Raw genomic sequence first — 21,901 nt, forward strand, 5'->3', positions numbered from 1 at the left:
TCATACAATGCAGTGGAAGAGCCAGTAGATTTGGATTATTGAGAAAACCGGAGGAAGACTAGGCATGGCTAACTGACCACGAGTGAACCAATAACTATCCAGCCTCAGGAAAGGTCAGGCCCACCCCTCACTCCCTCCCCGTTCACCACTTGGCTTCCCGACCTCTGATTTCCCGCCTTTCTACGCTGTTGCAGTTTGCGTTTCAAATGGAAAGACCTATTCCCACGGTGAATCTTGGCACCCGACTCTCCGGGCTTTTGGCGTCATGGAGTGTGTGTTGTGCACCTGTAACATCACCAAGCAGGAGTGTAAGAAGATCCACTGCCCCGACCGGCCCCCCTGCAGATACCCCCAGAAAATCGACGGGAAATGCTGCAAAGTGTGTCCAGGTAAACGAGCCAGAGGCGGGGAAGTACTGGAGGCCACCCTGGGAAGGAGGAGTTGGAATGGAGGCTTTTTGAGCCAGTTCCACCCAGGAAGGTTGTCAGTTAAGGCCTCCGGGGATCACATCTCCAAGAGGCCTTCCCTGACTAAGCACTGTTTTCCCTTACTCCCTCTCCTGTCTGTGCCACTCTTACACTTAATAATAATAATAATAATGATGGTATTTGTTAAGCGCTTACTATGTGCCAAGCACTGTTCTAAGAGAATATGTTTTGCACATAGTAAGCGCTCAATAAATACGATTGATTGATTGATTTGTTTTGTAATATGTTTTGTTTTGTTCTCTGTCTCCCCCTTCTAGACTGTGAGCCCACTGTTGGGTAGGGACCGTCTCTGTGTGTTGCCAAATTGTACTTCCCAAGCGCTTAGTAAAGTGCTCTGCACACAGTAAGCGCTCAATAAATATGATCGATTGAATGAATGAATGAATAAATCACCTGAAAAATCCAACCTTTCCTCTCCATCCAAACTGCTGCCATATTAATAATCCAAGCACTTAGCCTATCCCCTGCCTTGATTACTGTATCAGCCTCTCTGCTGCCCTCCCTGCCTCCTGTCTCTCCCCCACTCCACTCCATGCTTCACTCTGCTGCCCAGATCATTTTTCTACAAAAACGTTCAGTCCATGTTTCCCCTCTCCTCGAGAACCTCCAGTGATTGTCCATCCACCTCCGTATTAAACGGAAACTCCTTACCGTTGGCTTTAAAGCACTCAAATCACCTTGCCGCCTCCTACCTTATCTAACTGCTCTTGTATTACAACACAGCCCGCACACTTCACTCTTCTAATGCCAACCTACTCACTGTACCTCGATCTCATCTATCTCGCCGCTGATCTCTCACCCCCGTCTTGCCTCTGGCCTGGAAAGCCCTCCATCTTCATATCCGACAGACAATCATTCCCCTCACCTTCAAAGCCTTATTGAAGGCACATCTTCTAGAAGAAGCCTTCCCTGACTAAGTGCTCATTTCCTCTTTTCCCACCCAATCAATCAATCAATCGTATTTATTGAGTGCTGTGTGCAGAGCATTGTACTAAGCGCTTGGGAAGTACAAGTTGGCAACATATAGAGACAGTCCCTACCCAACAGTGGGCTCACAGTCCCTTCTGCATCGCTCTGATTTGCTCCCTTTATTCATCCCTCCCTCAGCCCCATAGCTCTTATGTACAAATCCCATCATTGTTATACCTGCAATTTATTTATAACTATTTACAATTTACTGATTGTAACATCTGTCTCCCTCTTTAGACTGTGAGTTCACTGACGGCATCTACCAACTCTGTTATATTGTACTCTCCAAAGCACTTAATGATAATAATGTTGGTATTTGTTAAGCACTTACTATGTGCAAAGCACTGTTCTGAGCGCTGGGGGGGATACAAGGTGAACAGGTTGTGCCACGTGGGGCTCACGGGCTTCATCCCCATTTTACAGATGAGGTAACTGAGGCAAAGAGAAGTGAAGTGACTTGCCCAAGGTCACACAGCAGACAAGTGGCAGAGCTGGGATTAGAACCCATGACCTCTGATTCCCAAGCCTGGGCTCTTTCCAGTGAGCCACGCTGCTTCACTTAGTACAGTGTTCTGCACACAGTAAGTGCTCAATAAATATGATTGATTGATTGATTGATTGAAAAATCATCACCAACAACACTGACTGAGCACCCACTGTGTGCAGAGCACTGTACCGATGGGAACGGGCAACGAAAGGAATAGATATGACCCCTGCCCTTAAGGAGCTTGCAGTCTAATGAAATCTGGTTGCCATCTCCCCACTGGCTGCTGGGAGTCAGTCAGTCGTATTTATTGAGTGCTTACTGGGTACTAAGTGCTTCGGAGAGTATGCTATAACACTAAACAGACACATTCCCTGTCCACAACAAGCTTTCATTCTAAGGGAAAACTACCCCTGGCCCAATGGGGGAGAGTTGGTCCATTCATGATGATGATGATGATGGTATTTGTTAACTGCTTACTATGTGCCAAGCACTGTTCTAAGTGCTAAACTGTTCCTGAGTTCATGAACTGTTAGAGAAGCAGTGTGGCTCACTGGAAAGAGCACGGGCTTTGGAGTCAGAGGTCATGGGTTCGAATCCCGACTCTGCCACATGTCTGCTGTGTGACCTTGGGCAAGTCGCTTAACTTCTCTGAGCTTCAGTTACCTCATCTGTAAAATGGGGATTAAGACTGTGAGCCCCATGTGGGACAAGTTGATCACTTTGTATCCCCCCCAGCACTTAGAACAGTGCTATGCACATAGTAAGCGCTTAACAAATGTCATCATTATTATTATTATTATTATGAGTGCTGAACTGCTAGACTTCAAAGCTGACACTAGCTGACTTGCTCATGATAACAATAATAAGAGTCATAATAGTATTACCTAAGTGCTTACAGTGTGCCACACTCTGTACCAAGCCCTGTGGTCAGGTCATTCACAGTCCCTAATCCACACGGGGGATCGTAGTCTAAACAGGAGGGAGAACAGGTCCTGGATCTTGCAGATGAAGAAACAGAGACACAGAGAAGTGAAGTGATTTGCCCATGGTCACACAGCAGGTAACTGGTGGAGTCAGGATCAGAACTCCCAGGCCCTGGCTCTTTCCACTAGGTCATGCTGCTTCTCAAGCAACACACACACATAATCCTCAAGTTAAGTGACTTATCCAGAGTCTCTCAGCAGGCAGGTGGCAGAGTCAGAACCCAGGTCCTCTGACTACCACATTTGTGCTCTTTCCCCTAGGCCACAACGTTTCCCAGTTTTAGGCTCTCAGAGTGCTCAGGTAACATCATCACCTTAGTCAGGCGTTTGTGAAGCAGCGTGGCCTAACGGAAAGAGCACAGGCCTGGGAATCAGAAGACTTGCGTTCTAATGCCGGTTCCACCACTTACTTGCCTGCTGTGTAGCCTTGGGGAAGTCACTTAACATCTCTGTGCCTCAGTTCCCTCATCTGCAAAATGGGGATTCAATACCCATCCTTCCTCCTACTTGGACCGTGAGCCTCGTGTAGGACCTGGTTATCTTCTATCTACCCCGTCCCTTAGTATAGTGCTTGACACTTAGTAAGCGTTTAACAAATACCATTATTATAATTAGTAGCAGTAGTATTTTAAAAAAGGTCACAGCCCAGAGCACAATCCTGGCCCTTAGTATAGTGCTTGACACTTAGTAAGCGTTTAACAAATACCATTATTAGTAGTAGTAGTATTTTAAAAAAGGTCACAGCCCAGAGCACAATCCTGGCCCTTAGTATAGTGCTTGACACTTCGTAAGCATTTAACAAATACCATTATTATTAGTAGTAGTATTTTAAAAAAGGTCACAGCCCAGAGCACAGAGAGCAGCGAGAAAGGTGCCTGAAGGGATGGAGATGGGGAAAGAGGCCTGGATTTAAGAACAGGGAATTCAGGGTTATCTATGGTAAGATGGAGAGAGATACCCCTAAAATCTCCATTGAGACCATAGGATCAGCCTCCCACCCACCCCCAGACCAATTTAAGTTTCCAACTTCTCTCTTCCCTGGCTCATTACCATTGCAGGAGTACACATACAGCTGAGAGAGGGGCTGCACTTGCTGTGTCCTTTACTCTCATCAAACTTGCACAAGTACGCAGTGCCGTGCTGTGTGCCTAGTAGGTGCTCTATAAAAAATAAAACAGAATGAATGACTTATCCCAGGAATAGATGGGGTGCAGGCGATGTAGTGAGCCTGGTTTCCCCCCGACACCCCACCCCGACTCCCATCACTGCTCCCTAAGGGAGGTCAAGTACAGTGGGAGAGGGGGTTGCCCACCACACTGGACGTGAGCAAAAGCCGGGGGCAGAAAGCCTGGATGAGCCCCTCCATCAATCAATCAATCAATCAATCAATCGTATTTATTGAGCACTTACTGTGTGCAGAGCACTGTACTAAGTGCTTGGGAAGTACAAGTTGGCAACATATAGAGACAGTCCCTACCCAACAGTGGGCTCACAGTCTAAAAGGGGGAGACAGAGAACAAAACCAAACATACTAACAAAATAAAATAAATAGAATAGATATGTACAAGTAAAATAGAGTAATAAATATGTACAAACATATATACATATATACAGGTGAACTGTATATATATACTATATCATCAGAGTCCACTCCTGGATAATCGCGAGTTTGATTGTAGGCCCGCCTCTGGCACCTGCCTTTCCACCCTGGGAACTAACTTTCCTGGAAAGTCATTTATCTCACTTGAAGACAACCTCAAAGGATCTGGATACAGCACGTAGATTTGCATCCGGATCTGAACGTAAACAAAAACAAACAAAACGAACTCTGGGTCTTTTTTTGGCCGGTGTGGCTGGCCGCGGGGATTTGATTTGATTTGAGTTGAACCAGGATCCTCTCTTTGTCCAAGAATGGATCTGTAGGCGAGTCCCTGAAGGCAGGCATGTATGGATCCAGCTGTGTTTGTCAAGTGAAGTACGTGAGAGTGTGTGGACGCTGCCTGTCACATCTAGAGCCTGCTATTCCACTCGGTTTTCATCAGGAAGAAAGTACACCTACCCCTGCCCTGTCTCCCCCTCTAGACTGTAAGCTCCCTGTGAGTGGGAAATGCGTTTGCCAACTTTGCTGTCTTGTCCTCTCATTCATTCATTCATTCATTCATTCAGTCGTATTTATTGAGCGCTTACTGTGTGCAGAGCACTGTACTAAGCCCTTGGTAAGTACAAGTCGGCAACATATACAGACTGTCCCTACCCAACAGTGGGCTCACAGTCTAGAAGGGGGAGAGAGACAACAAAACAGTTGCTTAGTTTTTCTAGAGTTTCTTCAGTGTCGTCTAAATTGGTCGAAAGTCTGCAGGCGCTGAAGTATCTTGGATGAGTTACCATGAGAGTACTGGTTTATACCAACTGTTGGCAAAGGCCTGCAAGGGAAATGCTGAAGATTGAGAGTAAATATCTCCCAAGCGCTTAGTCGAGTGGGAAGCGGCATAACCTAGTGGAAAGAGCACAGGCCTGAGAGAGGACCTGGGTTCTAATCCAGACCTCAGGCGAGTCACTTAACCTCTCAGTGCCTCGGTTTCCTCAGCTGTAAAATAGGGATTAAATCCTCCTCCCTCCTACCTTGACAGCTCCATGTGGGAGAGGGGCTGTGTCCAACCTGATAAACTCATATCTACCCCAAAGGATAGTGCTTGGCGCATAGTAAGTGCTTAATAAATATCATAATTTTTATTATTATTACCACAGTTCGCTGCACACAGTAAGCACTCAATAAATATCATTAATGGATTGATTAATTCTAGGCCTGGGCTAGGGAGGCAGAAGACCTGCACTTTTTAAGGACTCTTTAGAGAAGCAGTGTGGCTCTGTGGAAACAGCATGGGCTTTGGAGTCAGGTCATGGGTTCAAATCCCCGCTCCACCAATTGTCAGCCGTGTGACTTTGGGCAAGTCACTTCACTTCTCTGTGCCTCAGTTACCTCATCTGTAAAATAGGAATTAAGACTGTGAGCCCCCAGTGGGACAACCTGATCACCTTGTAACCTCCCCAGCGCTTAGAACAGTGCTTTGCAAATAGTAAGCAGTTAATAAATGTCATCATTAAGCATTTGATATCCATGCCACTCTCAACCCCCACAGCAATTATGTAACTAGGTTTAAACCCTGCCATTTCCGCTATCTGTGATTTATTTTACAGAGAAGCAGCATGGCATAGAGGTTAGAGCATGGGCTTGGGAGTCAGAAGATCATGGGTGCTAATCCTGGCTCCTTTACGTTCCCGCTGTGAGACCTTGGGCAAGTCGCTTCACTTCTGCAAGCCTCAGTTACTTCATCTGTAAAATGGGGATTGAGACTGTGAGCCCCACGTGGGATAGGCACTGTGTCCAACCTGATTTGCTTGTATCCACCCCAGTGCTTAGTACGGAGCCAGGCACATAGTAAGCGCTTAACAAATACCGAAATTATAATAATAATTATTATTTTAATGTCAGTCTCTCCCTCTAGATTGAAAGCTCCTTTTTTTGTGTGTGGGCAGGGATCGTGTCTACTAACTCTGCTGTATTGGACTTTCCCAAACACTTTGTACAGTGCTGAGCACACAGTAAGCACTCAGTAAATACCAGCAATTGGGTGATTGATTCTAGTCCCAGTGTTGCTGCTGACTCAGTGTGTGACCTTATGTAGGTCACTTCTCTCTGGGCCTCAGTTTCCTCACCTTCAAAAAAAGAATGGCAATCCTTGCCCCTCACACCTATCCACTAGGCCACATCCCTTTAGGTTTCCTTCACCTGGCCCGAGGCTTGGAAGGGTTTAGTTGTGCTACTGCCCTAGAGATGGCTGCGATAGAGAAGCACAGGGGCCTAATGGATAGAGCACGGACCTGGGGATCGGAAGGATCTGGGTTCATTCATTCATTCATTCATTCAATCGTATTTATTGAGCGCTTACTGTGTGCAGAGCACTGCACTAAGCGCTTGGGAAGTACAAGTTGGCAACATATAGAGACGGTCCCTACCCAACAGTGGGCTCACAGGCTAGAAGGGGGGAGACAGACAACAAAACAAAACATATTAACAAAATAAAATAAATAGAATAAATATGTACAAATAAAATAAATAAATAGAGTAATAAATACGTACAAACATATATACATATATACAGGTGCTGTGGGGAGGGGAAGGAGGTAAGGCAGCGGGGATGGGGAGGGTTCTCATCCCAACTCTGCCATTTATGTGCTGGGTCACCTTGGGCAAGTCACTTCACTTCTCTGTACCTCAGTTACCTCGTTGAAAAAATGGAGATTACGACTGTGAGCCCCACATGGGACAGAGACTGTGTCCAACATGATTATCTTGTATCTACCCCACCGTTTGGTACAGTGCCTGGCACATAATAAGCATTTTTAAAAAAGCATTTAACCTCCCCCCCCCACCAAAATACGCTGTAATAATAATGATGGTATTTGTTAAGCACTTACTATGTGCCAAGCACTGTTCTAAGCACTGGGGTAGATACAAGGTAATCAGGTTGTCCCACAATCACACGGCTAGCAACGGGCAGAGCCAGGATTAGAACCCAGGTCCACTGACTCTCAGGCCTGGGTTATTTCAACTGTATTTCCAAAATATTTTATTTTGTTAGTATGTTTGGTTTTGTTCTCTGTCTCCCCCTTCTAGACTGTGAGCCCGCTGTTGGGTAGGGACTGTCTCTATGTGTTGCCGACTTGTACTTCCCAAGCGCTTAGTACAGTGCTCTGCACACAGTAAGCGCTCAATAAATACGATTGATTGATTGATTGATTGATTCCACTGGGCCTTGCTGCTTCAGGGTATAGTTAAAGAGAAGGCAGATAGGTGAGTTTAGGAGCAGCAGGTGAAGAGCACAGATATGAAGATGGGGTGAGATACTGGAAAGCCCGGAGTCTAATGTGAGGAGCTTTTGTTTGGTATAAAGTGAAGTGAGAAGGCACTGGAGATTTTGGAGGAATGGAATGCTGAGCGATGACTCGGTTTCTTCATGCGTAAAATGGACTTAAGCTACCTGCTCTTTTTTTGTTTAATAGAATTTGTTAATTGCCTGCTATGTGCCAAGCACTGTATTAAGCGTTGGGGTAGATACAAGATAATTGGACTGGACACAGTCCCTGTCCCAAGTAGGGCTCACAGTCTTAATCCTCATTTTGCAGATGAGGTAACTGAGGCACAGAGAAGTTAGGTGACTTGACCAAGTTCACACAGCAGACACGTGGTGGGACTAGGATTAGAACCCCAGTACTCTGAATTCCAGATCTGTGCTCTTTCCACTAGGCCATGCTGCTTCTCCATGCTGCTTCCCAACCTCTTAGTGTCCCTGTCCATGTGAGACAGGGAATGAGTCTGGCCTGATTACCTTCTGTCTATCCCAGTTTTAGCCTAGAGGAAGCAACTTAATGAACACTAAAATAATAATATTTGGTAGTTAGCAGTATATTTGCCTCACCCCCGATGTGCTCAGAAAAGCATCCACAGCCACCATGAAACAGCAGGGCTCAGGGGCTTTCTCTTCTTCCTTCTTCTCCCTTCTCCTTTCTTCCTCTTTTGTTAAGCACTCACTACGTGCCAGGCACTGTACTAAGCGCTGGGGTAGATTCAACAGGTTCCTGTTGAAAAGACACTGACCGTGAAGCTTTGTTTTCCACCCACAGAGGAAGTACCTGGCCAGGGCTTCGACGACAGAGACTACTTCTGCGGGGAAGAGACACTGCCCGTATATGAGTCAGTGTTTATGGAGAACGGGGAAACCGTCAGAAAAATAGCCCTGGAGACCGAGAAGCCTCCTCAAATTGAGCTCCATGTGTGGACCATTCGAAAAGGTGAGCAAGGCCACCCTGTTTTCTTATCCTTTGCTGGGGAAAGATCGGAATCAAAATCAGGATACTAATAATAATGATAGCATTTATGAAGCGCTTACTATGTGCAAAGCACCGGTCTAAGCACCGGGGAGGTTACAAGGTGATCAAGTTGTCCCACGGCGGGCTCACAGTCTTAATCCCTATTTTCCAGATGAGGTCACAGAGGCGCAGAGAAGTTAAGTGACTTGCCCAAAGTCACACAGCTGACAAGCGGCGGAGCCGGGATTTGAACCCATGACCTGTGACTCCGAAGCCCGGGCTCTTTCCACTGAGCCACGCTGCTTCTCCACCCCTATAGGATGACCACTTCCACCCCTATACTCGGCCCACTCCGAGTCAGTAGCAAATTCTTTCATGTCCTGGGTCTGATCCAGGATTCACCTTCAATTTTGGCCAAAGGAATTGCCTCGGCTTTAATCATAGGTCGGCAGCCTTTCCGTGCAGGAGAGCCAAGCAAAATGAAATCTTTGAGCAGTTGGTGTGCAGAAAGCCAGTCGCACAATTCGTGCCCAGAGTAACTTAGCTCACTTCATTGTAAACCATTAGATTCCCAGTGAAGTGAGCTAAGTTACTCTGGGCATGAATTGTATGATTGGCTTGCGTGATGTGTGCTTCGTTCAACACCCCACACAATAACGGCAGTTTTAGATGCTTCATTAATTCAATCGTATTTATTGAGTGCTTACTGTGTGCAGAGCACTGTACTAAGCACTTGGGAAGTACATCACCAACCTACCCCTACCCAACAATACTAATAATTATGAAAATTGTGAGCCCACTGTTGGGTAGGGACTGTCTCTATATGTTGCCAACTTGTACTTCCCAAGCGCTTAGTACGGTGCTCTGCACACAGTAAGCGCTTAATAAATACAATTGATTGATTGACTGATTGAAAATTGTGGTATTTCAGTTGGTCAATCATCTTTATTGAACACCTACTCTGTGCAGAGCACTGTATTAAGCGCTTGTACAATATAACAATAAGCAGACACATTCCCTGCCCAGAACAAACTTATAATCGAGAGGGGCAGGCAGATACTAATATAAATAAATGAATAACAGATATGAACTGAGTGCTGTGGGGTTGGGAGAGGGGGATAAATAAAGGGAGCAAGTCAGGGTGACTCAGAGGGTCTGGGTGAAGAGGAAAGGAGGGTTCAATCAGGGAAGGTCCCTTGGAGGAGATATGCCTTCAATAAGACTTTGCAGCAGGGGAGGGTAATTGTCTGCATTCCAGGCCAGAGGCAAGATGTGGGTGAGCTATTAAGCCCTTACTATGTGTCAGACGCTGCACTAAATGCTGGGGTAGATACAAGATAATCAGATCATCATCATCATCATCAATCGTATTTATTGAGCACTTACTATGTGCAGAGCACTGAACTAAGTGCTTGGGAAGTACAAATTGGCAACATATAGAGACAGTCCCTACCCAACAGTGGGCTCACAGTCTAAAAGGGGGAGACAGAGAACTAAACCAAACATACTAACAAAATAAAATAGACTAGATATGTACAAGTAAAATAAATAAATAAATAAATAGAGTAATAAATATGTACAAACATATATACATATATACAGGTGCTGTGGGGGAGGGAAGGAGGTAAGATGGGGGGATGGAGAGGGGGACAAGATCAGACACAGTCCTTGTCCACATGGGGCCAACAGTCTTAGTCCCCATTTTACAGATGAGGTAACTGAGGCCCAGAAAAGTGGGGCGAATTGCCCGATGTCACACGGCAGAGAAGGGGCGGTGCCGGGATTAGAACTCAGGTCCTTCTAACTCCCAGGCCCGGGCTGTATCCACTAGGCCACATCTCTTTAGCGTTCCTTCACCTGGCCCGAGGCTTGGAAGGGTTTAGTTGTGCTACTGCCCTGGAGATGGCTGCAGTAGAGAAGCACTGTGGCCTAATGGATAGAGCACGGGCCTGGGGATCGGAAGGATCTGGGTTCTCATCCCAACTCTGCCATTTACATGCTGGGTCACCTTGGGCGAGTCACTTCACTTCTCTGTGCCTTCGTTACCTCATCTGAAAAATGGAGATTAAGATTGTGAGCTCCACATGGGACAGAGACTGTGTCCAACCTGATGATCTTCTATCTACCCCAGCGTTTAGTACAGTGCCTGGCACATAATAAACACTTAAAAAAGGACTTAAAAAAGCATTTCACCCCCCCCCCCCCGCCCCAATATGCTGTAATAATAATTATGGTATTTGTTAAGCACTACCTATGTGCCCACCACTGTTCTAAGCGCTGGGGTAGTTACAAGGTAATCAGGTTGTCCCATGTGGGGCTCACAGTCTTAATCCCCATTTTATAGATGAGGTAACTGAGGCACAGAGAAGTTAAGTGACTTGTCCAAAATCGCACAGCTGATGTGGTGGAGGTGGGATTAGAACCCACGACCTCTGACTCCCAAGCCCGTGCTCTTTCTACTAAGCCTCTGGTTTCTCCTACAAACCAGGACCCACTCAAGAGGCAGAATGGTTGTTGTATATATGTTTGTACATATTTATTACTCTATTTATTTATTTATTTTACTTGTACCTATCTATTCTATTTTATTTTGTGAATATGTTTGGTTTTGTTCTCTGTCTCCCCCTTCTAGACTGTGAGCCCACTGTTGGGTAGGGACTGTCTCTATGTGTTGCCAACTTGTACTTCCCAAGCGCTTAGTACAGTGCTCTGCACACAGTAAGTGCTCAATAAATACGATTGATTGACTGATGGATTGATTGATTGTTGGAATCTCCAAACTAGATCTTGTGTCACTGGTCAGAGTTTCCCAGGCTGGAAGAATAGAGTGGTTGGATTGAAAATGCAAACAACATGTGACTTTCTCCACTCCCTCTAGTCTGAAGCTCAGGGGGACACACTCTTATTTTTTCCTCCTATATCAGTTCAGCAGTCATCTTTCTTTTTTTCTGGTATTTGTTAAGCACTTACTAAGCAATGGTGTTAGTCTAATCAATCAATCAATCATATTTATCGAGCGCTTACTGTGTGCAGAGCACTGTACTAAGTGCTTGGGAAGTACAAGTTGGCAACATAGAGAGACAGTCCCTACCCAACAGTGGGCTCACAGTCTAAAAGACTAAGCAGGAGGGAGAACAGGAGAAATGAGTCACAGAGAAGTTAAGTGACTTGCCCAAGGTCACCCCGCAAACAATTGGCAGAGCCGGGATGAGAACCCAGGTTCTGTGGCGCCCAGGCCTCTACTCTTTCCACTAGGTCACACTACAGCTCTTCTCCCTGTCCTGCCCCGCGCCTATACAGTCTTTCCCTCAAGGATGGCAACTGCTACCTCTCCGTGGGCTCTGCACCTGAAATAATCCGCTAGGACCTGGGTTGCTTTTCTCTCCCTTAACCCTCGTGTTCTCGCCCTTGAACCGAGCTCCTTAAATTTCTCCCTCAGAAGGCGGTCTGAGCTCATCATGGCCAAGCCAAAGCTGTAGCCCAGACTGCAGGACTGAGCTCCTTGACATTTGTCTTCTCGGCAGTGCACTGTGATATAATACCAGTAATAATAATAATTGAGGAGTGTGTTGTGTGCTTACTGTGTACCAGGGACTGTACTAAGCACTGGGGTAGATACAATGGGGTAGGACTTAGTTTTTGTCCCACACAGGGCTCAGATTCATAATCACCATTTTACAGATGAGGTATTGGAGGCACAGAGAAGTTACATGATTTGCCCAAAGTCACATAGCAGATAAGTGGCAGAGCCGGGATTAGAATTCAGGTCCTTGTGACCCCCAGGCCAGAACGCTACCCACTAGGCCAAGCTGTTTCATTTAAACTGGCATGAAAACTGGGGTTTAAACTCTCTCCTAGCGACTTATTTGTAAGGTAGAAATTAGAACCTGCATCCCCCAGGCTGGGGTCTTTCGGTGGATTCCCTGGCCTCACAAATAGCTAATCGTTCGCTCATCCCAGGAGAGCCCTGGTTCATGGTCGGAGAGTCCTGAAGAATACTTGTTTCAATTGCTTTGCTAGTGATGAGTCTTTGGGGAGAGTTTGGGCTGGTTCTAAAGAAAACTGTTGGTGGGCTGGTCCAACGGTGCAGCTTATCTGCAAGGTTTCTGTAAGGTTTCCAGGGAGGCTGCAATCAAGGATACTCGGGGAAGTTGAGAATTTGGAGCCTTCCCCTAAGTTTTTTATAAGAGGGGAGGTGGGTATTTGAAAGGATAAAGAGTCCTTGGCAATTGCTTCAGCACAAACACTTACAGAATGGCTTCTCCCCACCCCTGGGGACTTATCTTCAGGGCTGTGACTCATTTGGATAGGGTATGATGGAAGGGGTGGGTCGTTGTCCCTGGCACTGCCCACTGCTTCTCTGGGGGCAGAGGTCGGGAGAGCTCACCTCCTCCAAGAGGCCTTCCCAGACTGAGCCCCCTTTTTTCCTCTCCTCCTCCCCATCCCCCCCGCCCTACCTCCTTCCCCTCCCCACAGCACCTGCATATATAATAATAATAATAACGATGGCATTTATTAAGCACTTACTATGTGCAAAGCACTGTACTAAGCGCTGGGGAGGTTTCAAGGTGATCAGGTTGTCCCATGGCAGTGCTTGCAGTCTTAATCCCCATTTTACAGATGCGGTAACTGAGGCCCAGAGAAGTGAAGTGACTTGCCCAAACTCACACAGCTGACAACTGGTGGAGCCGGGATTTGAACCCATGACCTCTGACTCAAAAGCCCGAGCTCTTTCCACTGTGCCACACTGCTTCTCTTGTACAGATTTATGACTGTATTTATTTTACTTGTACATATTTACTATTCTATTTATTTTGTTAATGACATGCATCTAGCTTTAATTCTTTTTGTTCTGACGACTTGACACCTGTCCACATGTTTTGTTTTGTTGCCTGTCTCCCCCTTCTAGATTGTGAGCCCGTTGTTGGGTAGGGACCATCTCTATATGTTGCCAACTTGTACTTCCCAAGCGCTTAGTACAGTGATCTGCACACAGCAAGCGCGCAATAAATATGATTGAATGAATGAAAGAAAAAAGGAAGGGGAGTCTGAGAATGATTGTTCTGGGCCCCTTCCACTGAGTAGGATCCCCTGGTCAAGAGAGTTGGCTAGTCCACGTCCATCCTCCTGCCCTAGCGGAGAGGAAAAACCCAGAAACAAGTAAGGGATGGTGCACAGTGGTGTTCCTGGCAAGGCACGTTTCACAGCAGCTCAACAACGCCCGGAGCCCAATCAATCAATCAATCAATCAATCGTATTTATTGAGCACTTACTGTGTGCAGAGCACTGTACAAAGCGCTTGGGAAGTACAAGTTGGCAACATATAATAATAATGAGACGATAATAATGATGATAATTATTATCATCCCAATCATCCCAATATCATCCCAACAATGAGACGATGCCCTTGGCCCAAGGAAAAGGATGCCGGTGCTTCCGGCGGCCACGTCTAACCTGTCTTGCTTCTCCTCTTTCGGCAGGTGTCCTGCACCACTTCTCTATGGAGAAAATTTCCAAGAAGGCATTCGAGGGGCTCCGCTCCTTCAAGCTCATCACCAGGACCACTCTGAGTAAGTCACAGCCCTCCCGTTCTCGCTTTCTGGGTGACTGTCAGCAAGTGCACCCCCTGAAAGCACCTGAGATCCAAAACCATCGTAAGTGGCTCAGTCTGGATCATTCATTCATTCATTCAATTGTATTTATTGAGCGCTTACTGTGTGCAGAGCACACTGAGCGCTTGGGAAGTACAAGTTGGCAACATATGGAGACGGTCCCTACCCAATAATGGGCTCACAGTCTAGAAGGGGGAGACAGACAACAAAACAAAACATGTGGACAGGTGTCAAGTCGTCGGAACAAATAGAATTAAAGCTAAATGCACATCATCAACAAAATAAATAGAATAGTAAATATGTACAAGTAAAATAGAGTCATAAATCTGTACAAACATATATACAGGTGCTGTGGGGAGGGGAAGGAGGTAGGGCGGGGGGATGGGGAGGAGGAGGAGAGGAAAAAGGGGGCTCAGTCTGGGAAGGCCCCTTGGAAGTACTGGGGGAGGTGGGAAAGGGGCTCTAACTCCCAGCAATGAAATGATTCTGAGATCTTCTCTCTTTCCCCCTGCCCCTCCCGACCCCCACAGCTATGGACAAGCCTCGACATGCCGATTTCTCTCTTTGCTTAGGTGCTAATATCATTCTCTAGGGTTTAGGCCCACAGTCTTTATGGGGATCCTGTTTTTCTATTCATGTCTACAAAGAGCTGGCCTCCGAGCTCACGGGGATAACAGCTAGGAGTGCCAGTGTGCCTGACTCTCTCTTTCTCATTGTGCATAGTGAGGGAGATGTGGAGAGGTCCTTGTATATAATAGTGGCATTTGGTAAAGAGCTCGCTATGTGCCAAGCCTCATGCTCGGACACAATCCCCATCGTACTTTGTAGGGCTGATGCAAGGGCCAACTGCCGTGCCTGGGGCGGTTTTCAATTCTGCGACTCAATGTCTCGGTCTTCCAAGAGGTCTGTAAGCACTCAGTAAATACAATTGAATTGATGAATAAATTGCATGTATGAATGAATGCTCAGTGGATAGCCAACCCACTCTGGACTGCTGAATGCCAGGCTGGTCTATGGAACCACTGCGGTCTCCCAGCAACCCACAGCTAGGCTTCATTATTATCAGTCAGTCAATTGTATTTATTGAGCACTTAGTATGTGCGGAGCACTGTACTAAGCACTTGGGAGAGTACAATATGAAGCAGCGTGGCTCCGTGGAAAGAGCACGAGCTTTGGAGTCAGAGGTCATGGGTTCGAATCCCGGCTCCGCCACATGTCTGCTGTGTGACCTAGGGCAAGTCACTTAACTTCTTTGAGCCTCAGTTACCTCATCTGTAAAATGGGGATTAAGACTGTGAGCTCCATGTGGGACAACTTGATCACCTTGTATCCCCCCCAGTGCTTAGAACAGTGCTTTGCACATAATAAGCGCTTAACAAATGCCATCAGTATGATTATTACTATTAATATAACAAGAAAAAGGACATAATCCCTGCCCACAGCAAACTTACAGTCTGGGGGAGCGGGGGAGACAGACATGAATATAATGATATATTTGGTAAGCTCTTACTGTGGGTCAAGCACTGTCCTAAGCTCTGCAAGTTAATCAGGCTGGACACAGTCCCTGTCCCACATGGGTTCACAGTCTGAGTAGGAGGGAGAACAAGTATTGACTCTCCATTTTACAGATGAAGAAACTGAGGCCCAGGGAAATCAGGTGACTCTCTCAAGGTCGCACAACAGGCAACTGGCAGAGCTGGGATGAGAAACCAGGTCCTCCAACTCCCAGACCTGAGCTCTTATTACTAGGCCACACTGCCCCTCTTACTTCAAACCTTCTTACCCTCCACCATAACCTAGTTTCAGGTCCAGAGCTGACTGGGGGGTGGAGGTGGGGGTGTAATTTCAGCACCCCGCACCGCCCCACGGTTTCTCCCAGATCCAAATTGGTCCCTGAGGGGAGGGAGAATGGAGGAGGGTCCCATTACAATTTTCAGGCCATCTCTTGGAGATGTGCCCTTGGATCTAAACATGAATCTCCCCCCGTTCCCCCACCTCATCCTCCCCCACATCAGGGTCCAGATGGATGCAACGAGGGCACTAGCCCTTAGCTGGCTCAGTCGTCCCCCACTGAAGGGGTGAACAGTACAAAGCTACAAATCCTGGAATGTTGGAGGTTTGGCCAACGAACCAAATACAAGGTTTTGGGCAGAAAGAACTAGGAAAGTATGAATAGTTCTCTCATTCCATACCCTTAAGAGGTGCAAGGCCTAGAGAGAGGGTCTGGCCATGCCTGTATTTTGGGATTTCAGCTGCTTTGAAAGCATTACATAGCACAAAGCCCGTCAGATCATTAAGGGTCACATCTCGGCTATCAAAAGTAGACTGAGCATAAATGATACCTTAATAATACATATTTACCATTCTATTTATTTGGTTAATGATGGGCATATAGCTATAATTCTATTTGTTCTGACGATTTTGACACCTGTCTACATGGTTTGTTTTGTCGTCTGTCTCCCCTCTCTAGACTGTGAGCCCGTTGTTGGGTAGGGACCGTCTCTAAATGTTGCCGCCTTGTACTTCCCAAACGCTTAGTACAGTGCTCTGCACACAGTAAGCGCTCAATAAATACGACTGACTGACTGAATGAATGAATAATAACTGTGGTATCTGTTACATGCTTACTTTGTGCCAGGCACTGTCCTAAGCGCTGGAATGGGGCAGGACACAGCCCGTCCCCACATGGGGCTCACAGTATTAATCCCCATTTTACAAATAATGTAACTAAGGTCCAGAGAAGTGGAGCGATTTGCCCAGGGTCGCAGAGCAGGCAAGTGGCGGAGCTGGGATTGGAATCCAGGTCCCTCTGACCCCAGGTCCGCTGCTACGACAAATCCCAAGCCTGAAGTTGTCGACTTCGGCTTAGCTACCGCCCCAGAGAAAGGGAGAAGGAAAACACTGTCAAAATCTGCAAGCTAAATGAAGGACTCCTTCTCTCTGGCAAGTGTTTATTCTGGTCCGATGTTCAGTTTAAGTAGACCACACAATTTGGCTCAGCAATAGTGGGTGAACTCCAGTGGCTAGAAAGCATTCATGGCTCCACTTTAGCTCTCCCTCCCCACACCGACACGGCTGCCCTGAAGGGACTGAAGAGAATCTAGATAGCTGCTGTGTTGTGAGGAGAATTAAAGCGACCCGGCTTGACTTTGTTTGTGCCGGGGCCCATCAGTGTTCAGGCCCAGAGCCTGGCACCAGTGCGCCCTTTGAGGTGCCAGGCCCTTAAAGGAAACATTTCTCCAGTCAGCCAGAGTCAGAGCAGGATCTTGAGACCACGTCTCCCAGTTTTTCCTGCAACACTGACGTCCAGAAGTAGAGGAGCTTCTGCTTCTGCTTTGGGTTCAAGCAAAAGCCATCAGCCCCAATGGAGGAGCGTTGGAATCACTCTGCCCACTGTCAGAAGGTCATGAGTTCTAATCCCTGCTCCGCCACTTGTCTGCTCTGTGATCTTGGGCAACTCACTTCACTTCTCTGGGCCTCAGTCTACCTCATTTGTAAAATGGGGATTTAGACTGTGAGCCCCACATGGGACAGGGACTGTGTCCAACCCGATTTACTTGTATCCACCCCCAGCACAGTGCCTGGCACATAGTAGGTGCTTAACAAATACTATTATTATCATTATCATTATCGGCAAGCCGCCTCAAACAGGGGGAGACTTGGGTGGGTGGGTCTCCTCTCCCCTTTCTGCTTCAGGGAAGCTAATCCAAATGTTCTTTGTTTGACTTCCAGGCCAATGGAAAATATTCACCGAGGGAGAAGCTCAGATCAGCCAGATGTGTGAAAGTCGTGTGTGTAGGACAGAGCTTGAAGACTTGGTAAAGGTTTTGTACCTGGAGAGGCCTGAGAAAGGACACTGTTAGGGAGCTGAAATGGATGGGAGCGGGGATATGGGGTGGGGAGGGGGTGGGAAGGGGCTGGAGAAAAAGCAAGAAAACTTACAGAAACTCAGATCTGCAGCTGGCCTGCAGGCTTATTTTGCTTAAGTCAACAGTGCCCTAAAAACCCAAACTATAACGCCATAATTATTCACATCATGCACAGCATAACTTGCTGCTTTGTGTGTAGTGGTCCGCTGTCAGCCCATTAAACAGCTCTTCAGAAGTCTGGGAAGTTCTAGGGAAGAAAAACCGCCAGTGCTACACACTTCTCTAGTTCCTTGTAGAATCCTGTTCCCTTACAGGTTAAGAACCGACTAAAGGCCAGAATGATTTCACCCCAAAAGTGATTCAGATGAAAGACATAATGGACACCCGATCAGGACTCGACATGCAGTGTGTGGGTTAAACCTCAATGTTCTGGGGTCATTACAGATAAATAAGATTCCAGCGCAGGACAATTTCCCCTTCTTCCCCCACTGACCACAGCAATGCCATCTCCGGCTAAAATTGAGACATTGAGCCTCTCGTGGACTTGCCCTCCTGGATGTATTGCACAGGAACCCAGAGCCAAGGCTGAGACCCTCTAGTTTTTGGCAAACACAATTGGCATGCCAGAAAAGTGGCGCTCACTTGAAATGGGCTTGTCACCCTGATAAAAATAATAATTATGGTGTTGGTTAAGTGATTACTACGTGCCAGGCACTGTACTAAGCGCTGGAGTGGATACAAGCAAATCGGGTTGGACACAGTCCCGGTCCCACATGGGGCTCACAGTCGCAGTCACTCTTGAAGGATGACAAATCAATATTCAGGGGGGTCTCCTCTGAGGGCTGGCAGAGCCCCATGTGTGAAAGCTAGTCTTTTCCAAATCAGGTTTCAGGAGGCCACGAGAGGGCAATTCCTCTTGCTTTTCCCACTGATGTTTATTTGGGGAGGTGGCAACATAGTTTACCTGTGTCCTGTCACAAGGATGTGGCGATTCCTGGGGCTCCTGAATGAATGATGGACTTGGGAGAGTCAGCCCCCACTGCCCAGAAGAGTGACAAACTTCTCACCTTGCACAAAAGTCCCAAATTCCCTCCCCTGGCCTATCTAGCATCTTTTGGGCTCCCTCCTGGAATTGCTCTTGAGGAGCCCTCAAGGACGGGGGCCCTACCACCTAACCATATGCCTGGAATAATCCCGGACTAGTTCCCAACTTCTCAGGAAGTGAAGTTCCCAGATGGATGGCAGGATGCAGGAGGTGTCCGTCATTTGCTGTTCTGATCCTGATCTAAGGGCTGGACTCTCCTCCTTTCTAAAAGATCGGTGAGACTTGCCCTGGGTTTAGCTGGAGGGCACAGAACTGGAATGGGAAAGGCGGAAGAGGGCTCCAAGGATAGGTCTCAGCCTGCACCCAGCCCGGGAGAGACCTATCCACAGTGCAGAATCCAGCTGGTCCACTAGATGTCCAGCTCTGCTGCCTCTTAAAGCCCGGCTCTGGGATGTAGAGAAACTGCCCCAGCATGATGAGAAGCAACAATCACCAGTACAAGCCAAACCCCCAGAGCTCTGAAGATTCTCTGTCCTCTTCTCCCAGGGACAACCCCAACTATAGACTCTATAATCTATGAGAAAATCTTAGGTGAATAGACCAGGTGGGTCCCAAAGAGAAATTTGACTCAGTCAGTTAAAGAATAACAATCGTCCATTGGAGTCAGGCCCTGCTCCTGATATAGCTTAACAGAGCCAACTTGCAAGCATCTAACTGCCAAAAAGATGCCATGCAAAGTCCAGAGGAGATGAGGCAGCCGTCTCTTTAGCTCCCTTTATTTTTTTTTTCCATTTCAAATCCAGTGGCTTGTATGGGGCTTGCCCTGTGGATGCCTCCAACAGAGGCTGTGGTCAAGTTTAGTTTTCTATGAGGAAGGCACCCCAGAAAGCCACGTGCCAAAAATACATCCTACCCCACCCCTGGACGTGGGCATGCTCCAAAAGCCTGGTAGGGAGAGTCCATTTGAGGCAAATGCTTAGGAAGAGCCTCCACTATGTGAGGCATCATAAAAGGCAAGTACCTGAAAGTATTCATTCTTTCATTCAACATATTTATTGAGCCCTTACAGTGTGCAGAGCACTGTACTAACAATAAACATTCCCTGCCAACAAACGTTCCCTGCCCACAACAAGCTTACAGTCTAGAGTGGGGGCAGAAAGAATCCGGCCCCTCGGCTCATTTCCAAACACTTTGGATCCTGGTTTCCCTCTCCCGGGATCTTAACGAGAAGCAAAATTTGGATGTCACCCCTTTAATGGCTTAGGTTTCAGAAAAACCTGTCTTCCTAACCTGCCTCAAAGTCTGCCTCAGAGAACTGTTTGGTGGACTCTATCTGCCACTGGTGTCGGCAGGGGCCGGGGGAAAGACAAGGGTCAGAGAGGCCCTCTGAGTCTGTACCCGACTTCGAAACACGCTTGCTAAAACACCCAGGCATTTCATGAAAGCCCTCCAGCAGGATAAGGGGAGAGCTTGAGCCTTAGCGGATATAGGCTGACAACTCCTAGACATCTCCCCCTGTCCTGCCTGAAGGAGCCCTGGGGACCAAGAGCTAACGATCAGAGAAGATGCATCGTCATGTGGCAACTGTATAGTGTTTGTGTCATTTAGCGGGCGGGGAATTGGAGAGAAAGGTAAACTGACCTTGGTGTGTGCCGCAGGATGGATGTGGTTCTTATTGTGTATTTATTTGTACGAGAAACACTTTGGACGGCAAAACCGAAGACATCATTTAGCAGTTGCAGTTCTGCCTTTTTACATTTGAGCCACTTAAACTAAGAAATGCAATATTACCTTTTCACTCTGCTCACAGGACATGTGCCTAAATATGGTACTTATTTATGTACTTACTCTATTCCATGGTTTTCTAAATTAATAAACTCAAGTTGGTTAAAAAGAAAAAGCTCTCCCTCATATTTGCCAGTTTTACATTTTCGGAAGCATTTACAGTAACTCTGGGTTACTGCGTATTCTACCGTAAGCTTATCAATCGCTTGTTTTTGCTACCTCTTGACAAGCCGAACCAATCAATCATATCAGTCGTATTTTTTGAGCGCCTACTGTATGTAGAGCACTGTACTAAATGCTTGGGAGAGTACACTACAACAGAAGGGAGTGGGAGAAGAGGGAATGAGGGCTTAGTTGGGGAAGGCCTCTGGGAGGAGGTAATAACGATGGTATTTGTTTGTTAAGTGCTTACTCTGTGCCAAGAACTGTTCTAAGTGCTGGGGTAGATACAAGGTAATCAGGTTGTCCTACTTGGGACTCACAGTCTTAATCCCCATTTTACAGATGAGGTAACTGAGGCACAAAGAAGTTAAGTGACTTGCCCAAAGTCACACAGCTGGTAAGTCACAGAGCTGGGATTAGAACCCACTAACTCTGAGCCCATGCTCTTTCCACGAAGGCTTTTAATGAGGCTTTGAAGGTAGGGAAAGTGATCATCAGTCAGATAATGAAGAGGGAGGGCGTTTCAGGCCAGAGGCAGGATGTGGGTGAGAGGGCAGCGGTGAGATAAGCAAGATGGAAGAATGGTGAGTTGGTGAGTGCAGTGAACCAGCAGAACTCCCCATCTCTGGA

General features: G+C 47.0%; 1 protein-coding gene across 2 annotated transcripts in view; it reads left to right on the forward strand.

Annotated features, from left to right (window-relative positions):
* Positions 1-21,224, forward strand: part of CHRDL1 (chordin like 1) — an 87,381-nt gene extending 66,157 nt beyond the window's left edge. For both annotated transcript variants that reach the window (XM_038748177.1, XM_038748175.1), the window contains exons 9-12: positions 195-389; positions 8,613-8,780; positions 14,279-14,368; positions 18,143-21,224. In XM_038748177.1, coding sequence (XP_038604105.1) covers positions 195-389; positions 8,613-8,780; positions 14,279-14,368; positions 18,143-18,273 — 584 coding nt within the window. In that variant the 3' untranslated portion in view covers positions 18,274-21,224. The remainder of the gene's footprint in view (positions 1-194; positions 390-8,612; positions 8,781-14,278; positions 14,369-18,142) is intronic.
* Positions 21,225-21,901: the final 677 nt, after the last annotated feature.

This window comes from Tachyglossus aculeatus, chromosome 6, assembly GCF_015852505.1.
Source record: "Tachyglossus aculeatus isolate mTacAcu1 chromosome 6, mTacAcu1.pri, whole genome shotgun sequence".
NCBI lineage: Eukaryota > Metazoa > Chordata > Mammalia > Monotremata > Tachyglossidae > Tachyglossus > Tachyglossus aculeatus.